We start from the raw sequence: 6775 nt of genomic DNA on the forward strand, positions 1-6775 counted from the left end.
GCACCCATCAATAATGTTGATATAAGAAACAAAAATATTAAGTGAGGTTCTACCTTATATTAGCAAATGGGGGAGGAATTTCCAAGTAGTAGTGATTGATGCTTAGAGATACTTGGGTGGAATGGTTATTATTTGAAATTATCAAGACATCAAGGTTACCAATATTTTTACCTCTTTACGCATTATCACAATAGAATTTAGTTAATTGACATCGAGGACTACTACCATGTATCCAATGTCTATGACTCCAATATCGCAAATGGAAAACCTCTATTTCTTAATTCTATTTCTAGCACAAGTAATTTATAGTCCCGGATGGAGCCGGGGCGAAATGGGCTCGCGAAAAGGACAGGGTTAGGGTTTCATGCGCATCTCCTGCGGTTCGTAGGGCATCGGGTTCGACGGTTCGTAGGGCATAGGGTTCGATAGCTCCGCGACGGTCATCTGCTGCGGTCACGGTTCTGCTCTCTACAGCTGCAGCTTCACCATCGGAATCCTCGCCTGTCCCTATCGGTCACCGACATAGAATCAGTTATGGATAACTGGGAGCATGAAGAGGTGGATTATACAGCGGATCCCTCGCCGGAGAATGTTATTTTCGGGACTCCTCATTTTACCTCTCGCCCTCAGCTCCCCCATTCCGCTTCCTCTTCTTTTCTGGCGCACCAACCTTTTCCGGCTCCCGTTCCATCCTCTGCAGAAGTTTTTCCTCCTGTATCTCCGCCTTTCGAGGTTCCTCCGCTTTCGCCTGGGTCTCTACAATTCCTGGCCTCCCATACTCCCCCATCGCCCGCTTTTGACCCTCTGGCGTCCATCCCTTCGGTGCCTCACCCTCCGCTGACATCTACACCTGCGACTCATCCATCTGCCTCAGGTATTCGCCCTTCCGGATGCTTTGAGACGCCTGCGGTTTCTTCCCTCCCCTCTAACCATTTTCCCCGGGAAGGTATCACAAATCCCCTGGTGGATCATCCGTCGGCCCCCGTTCCGGATCTAAAAAGGTAAAGTGTGTCAGATCGACGGCAAGGGATATCTCCATCAAATTCGACGAAGCAAAGCCTCTCGGCGACTATATGGACATTGCGAACACCGTGTTGGTTGGGCACGTCAGGGGTCGATCATACTCGAGGCAGAGGCTCAATCTTTGGGTTAAGGAGATCTGGGGTGGAGTCCTTTTCGACCTTCCAGAGGTCCATGTCCTCCCCAGAGGATGGTTCTCTCTTAAATTCTCCAAGGTCAGTCAAACAAACCTCGTTTTGGGTCGATATTGGCATATTGAAATGGCCCCGGTCCTTCTCAAGCGCTGGAATCCCCTCTTCGATCCAGAGCGCGAGCAGCTCGGTGCCGGACCAATCTGGGTGAGACTCCCAGGTTTACCAATTCCATTCTGGGACGAAGAAGTTTTTATTAGGGTTGGCAATGCCCTGGGGACATATTTGGACTACGATCGCACTTATGTGGAATCTGGGAATCGAACACTTGCTCGGATCTTGGTTCATCTGGACACTCGAGAGGGACTCGAGGAACAGATCACGCTTCAGTGGGGTAGGTGCATTCGGGTTCAGTTGTTGGACTATGAAGGGGTTCCCTTCCGTTGCAGACGATGCCACAAAGTGGGACACCTCGCGAAGGACTGTCCACTCAATAAGAAAGCTGCAGATTCGGTGAAAGGCACCTCGGCGACTACCAGGATGGCTTCCCCCATCATATCTCGCCCTCCTTCTGCTGGACCGGCCCTTTCAGCTTCTCCTCCCGCGGACGATGCTGGGTTCCAGAGATCCTCGCCTCCAAAAACTAGGGCTCGTTCGGCGGCAGAAGCGGGTATGATCTCTGTTTCTTTTATCCCAACTTTGCATTCGTCTATTGATGATTATCATGCATCTGGTCCATCTGCACATATCTCCATGATTCCCTGCACACTATCATCTCCACTTGCGTGCACTGACCCTATTATCTCTACTACATCTCCCGAGTCTTTCTCCTCCCCGTGCCCATCCTCCCCTCCTCACCCTTATTTCCTTCGGTCTCGGAATCCATCAAAAGAGTAGGCTGTCGGTCACTCGGGTCTGGGCATTGTCATACCTGAGGGGGCATCATTGCATACCAGAGGGAGAAAATCTCACCTTTCCAAAGCCATCAAACAAGCTGGGGCAGAAGTGGTCTCTGGCCGGCAAGCGACCATTGACGGGGTTCTTAGAGCAGGACACACCCGAGAGGTGTTCCCCCATGAAGTGTCTTTCTTTTAATTGCAGAGGACTGGCTAGTTCCTCCAAAAAACTAGCCATGAAGCGGCTCATTGATACTGAGCCTATCGACATTATTATGCTACAAGAAACACTCTGCTCTGCAGATCAAATTATTCGTGTCATGCAAGCCATGGTCCCAGGATGGAGTTTTTTTGCAAATGATGCTGTGGGACGATCTGGAGGTCTAGCCATTGGATTAAACCCTCGTTCCATTAATCCTATCTCAACCTGGGGAGGTGCAGGGTTCATTGGATTGGATTTCTTCTCGGCTGACCTTGGCATGGATCTCAGAATTGTCAATATATATGCTCCATGCTCCCAGAGAGAATCATTCTGGCGGAATACTCTTCAGCTACCCCTGCTGAATGAAGACCATGTTATTATAGGAGGAGACCTCAATTTCTCTCTGGGTTTCAGGGAGTCATGGGGCACTGAGGCTCAAATTGACTCTATCACTGATTATATGACTAATCTACTGGATCAATCAGATTTCTCGGATATTCCATTGCAGCGTCTCCTTCCTACTTGGCGGAATCGACGGGTTGGGGATGCTGCACTTGCCCGCAGACTTGACAGATTTCTGTTAAAGGGCCCTCTTCTACAGCGCCTGCATCTCTTCAGACAATGGGTTGGCTCGGGGGGGTTATCGGACCACAATCCTATATACCTGGAGATTCAGGGTCCTTCCAAGAAACCCAAGGCACCCTTCAAATTCAATCCCTCTTGGCTGAAGGATCCGGACTATATCCAGCTGATAAAGGATTACTGGGCCTCTCATCCCATCAATGACTCTGTTCCTCTTGCCAAAGGTTTCTGCAGGAACCTTTAAGAAATCAAACATATTACTATTAAGTGGGCAAGGGAGAAATTGGATCGTGAAACAGCACAGCTCTCCCATATTGAAGCGGACTTATGTTCACTCACCGATGACAGAGGACAGGGCTTCATGACAGCTGCGGACAAATGTAGGCTTATTGACCTTGAGAATCAAAAAGCCAAGATTCTCAAAGAGAGAGAGGAATCCATTAGATTAAGGAGCCGAGCTTTATGGATTCAAGCTGGGGATGACAACACAAAGTTTTTCCATAATTTTGCAAAGTGCAGGAAGGTATCTAATACTATCTGGAAGCTCCCTACCCCGGATGGAGAATTCGCGGACAACTTCAATAAGCTTGCTCACCTGGGCATCTCTCATTTCAGGAACCTCTACAAGAGTCCACGAGAAGAAAACTTACTTGATATTATTAATGTGGCTAACCACTTCCCGAGATTTGTGGAGGAAGAAGATGTGGAGACCTTAACGGACCCGGTCACTGCTGAGGAACTGGAAGGAGTTCTGAAATGGTTCAAAAAAGACAAAAGCCCAGGGCCGGACGGATGGACCATTGAATTCTACACAGCTTTCTTCGATGTTTTGGGTCAGGACTTACTACAGGTGGTTGAAGAAAGCCGGACTTCTGGATCATTATATCATGCCATCAACTCTACATTCATCGCTCTCATCCCCAAATCTGACTCCCTAGCATCCTTTGATGACTACAGACCCATCTCTTTGTGTAACTGCATCTATAAAATCATCTCAAAGACCATTGCAAATCGTCTTAGACCTATCCTCTCCCGTTCCATTGCCCCGCAACAATTTGCTTTTCTCGAATCTAGACAGATCCATGAGGCCATTGGACTCGCTCAAGAAGCCCTCCATTCCATCTGGTCGAAGAACTTAAAAGCCATCCTCCTCAAAATCGATCTGTCTAAAGCTTTTGACCGTGTCAGCTGGCTCTATCTCAAAATGATCCTCATTCATCTGGGTTTCCCTCATGCATACATTTCTTGGATCATGGCCTGCATTACCACACCATCTTTCAGTATTCTTATCAATGGTTCGGCTACAAATTTTTTTCATTCGGAGAGGGGTCTGAGGCAGGGGTGTCCGCTATCGCCCCTCCTCTTCCTGTTGGTCATGGAAGGTCTCAGCCGCCTCATGGAAGCAGCCAAGCGATCTGGAGACATTGGGGGCCTCCGCATAACTGACCTTTGCTATCTCACTCATCTACTCTTTGTGGATGATGTTCTTATACTTCTCAATGGCAGTGTTCGTGACACTCGAACTTTCTCAAAGATCCTACAACTTTTTTCCTCTGCCACGGGTATGATGCCAAACCAGATGAAATCAACCATTACCTGTGCACGCACATCTGTACAGGAGACCCAGACTGGCTTACAAGCATTCCCTTACTCGGTCCACCCCCTGGATAGAGGTCTCAAATATTTGGGGTTCAATCTGAAACCTACTTGCCAAAGGATTGCTGACTGGGTCTGGTTGGTTGCCAAATTGGAAAAAAGACTCACAGGATGGAGCTTCAGATATCTCTCCAGGGCTGGTAGACTGGTGCTCATAAAGTCTGTATTAGAAGCCACCCCGGTGTTCTGGATGGCCCTAGCCTGGATTCCTAGAAACATCCTGGGGCGGCTACAGCAGTTATGCATCCGATACCTCTGGAATGGGAGTCAGGATAAAAGAGTATTTGCATGGATCGGATGGAAGAAAATCTCATTGCCCAAAAAGTGGGGTGGATGGGGACTAAAGGAACTACCTGAATTTGCAAAAGCACTGGCCGCCAAGATGGGGTGGACTCTGCTTACTTGTCAAAATCTCTGGACACAGGTAGTCTATTATAAATACATTTGGCCTCATAATATTTTGGATTGGGCCCGTTTCCCTACTTGGTCAACAATGGGATGCTCATCGGTTTGGAAGGCTTTGATTCAATCCCTTCCTCTCATTCGGAACAATCTTGCTTGGCGCATTAATGATGGATTGACAGGCAGAATTGGTTTGGATCCTTGGATTAACTGTGGGGGTAGACATATCCTTAATCCAGATCTTATAATGCACCTACAGGCCCGGGATATCCGACATTTTGCACAGATCGCAGACCAACAACGCACTGATATATTTTCCCAGGCTTGGAAATCCGCACAGCAATTGGATCTCCCTTTACAATGGCATCAGGAATGGGATCGCTATACTGAGGCATTATCTGAATCTCACATCCGTATAAAACAAGGACCAGATGAACTTATTTGGTGCATTGCTGATCATGGTATATATGCTCCAAAATTTGGATACACTGCTCTCATTTCTCACAGAATGCCTGAATCGTTACAGTCATGGTGGCAATCCATTTGGAAGCTCAAGGCTCCTCCCCGGTCCAAACTTTTCTTTTGGTGTGCACTCAACGGCAATGTACCCACAGGGGAACATCTCACCCGCAGAGCCATTTTTGGCCCATCATGGTGTATCTTCTGTAAAAATGCATCAGAGACTCAGGATCATATATTCCTCCTCTGCCCTGTCATCCTCAACCTATGGAACAACATATGTAATCTGTTGGGTATCGCTGTCAATTGGAAAGGGATCGATATTAGAAGTGCTTGGGATACTTGGTCTCACTGTCATTCGGGCACTAAATTACAAAACCTTCCACCTGTGGCTACTTGGCATATATGGCTTGCTCGAAATCGGGCTATATTTGAAGACCGATTGATATCGTGGAATCGGGTAGAGGCCACCATCATTGCAGCATATCATGAGTTACCAGACCCTCCACCCCCGAGACCGAGATCCATACAGCCCATGCCCAACTTTGATAGATCCATCCCGTGGGCATTTTTCGACGGAGCAGCAAATCAGGGTGGATGTGGCGGGGGTTTTGTACTGCACATAAATGAACACCATCGATACCTTGCAAAAATGGGCTTTGGCAATGGATCTAATAATTTCGCTGAGCTCTCTGCTGTCCACAATCTTCTACATTTTGCATTATCGCATCATCATACAAGAATCAATATATTTGGGGACTCATTGGTGGTTGTTAACTGGATTAACAATATCACTACTTGTCATACACACACTCTCAGCAATTTATTACATGATGCACTCATACTCAAAGCAGCATTTAACCATTGCACATGTTTACATATTTACAGAGAGCATAACAGCGAGGCTGACAAATTATCCAAAGAGGCCTCGTTACTTCCCCGAGGCGAGGGGATAATAGTGGAGCAGAATGGAGCAGAGGAGTATCAATTTTACCACAGGCCATTCATAGATCAAAGAGAACAAAGGGGCAACAGTCCCAACAGCTGATAGTCAATGGCGCTTTTGTTTTTTTTGTTAATAGAAATATATAGAACATGGATATTATGCTTATAAACAGAGTCCTCTTTCGGACAACGGATAGAATGCACAGTCAGATGAATGTACACAGAACAGTTTTGATTATACCTACAGAACAACACCTTGGTGAGGTGAATTTTGTATGAACAATCCAGCAATGCCTAGGCATCTGCTTTATGTAATTTTCAAACATTAATGAAAGTTACTGATTTTTCCAGTGGAAAAAAAATTTATAGTCCCCACCTCCTTGGATTATTGGGAGTGACTTCAATATTATCAAGTGTCTCAAGGAAAAGAAAGGATGATTCACAATGTTTAACAATATATTTTGTAAGCTATGCCATTAAAG

General features: G+C 46.7%; 1 protein-coding gene across 1 annotated transcript; it reads left to right on the forward strand.

Annotated features, from left to right (window-relative positions):
* Window positions 1–4206: 4206 nt before the first annotated feature.
* On the forward strand, window positions 4207–6396 carry LOC149193672 (uncharacterized). The gene has a single exon (XM_089407394.1). It carries the CDS (start codon window positions 4207–4209, stop codon window positions 6394–6396), a length of 2190 nt encoding a protein of 729 aa, XP_089263520.1.
* The last annotated feature ends 379 nt before the right edge of the window (window positions 6397–6775 follow it).

The sequence above is a fragment of the Pinus tabuliformis genome, chromosome 2_2 (assembly GCF_031772625.1).
Source record: "Pinus tabuliformis cultivar Carrire ecotype Pingquan chromosome 2_2, CPIR1, whole genome shotgun sequence".
Taxonomy (NCBI): domain Eukaryota; kingdom Viridiplantae; phylum Streptophyta; class Pinopsida; order Pinales; family Pinaceae; genus Pinus; species Pinus tabuliformis.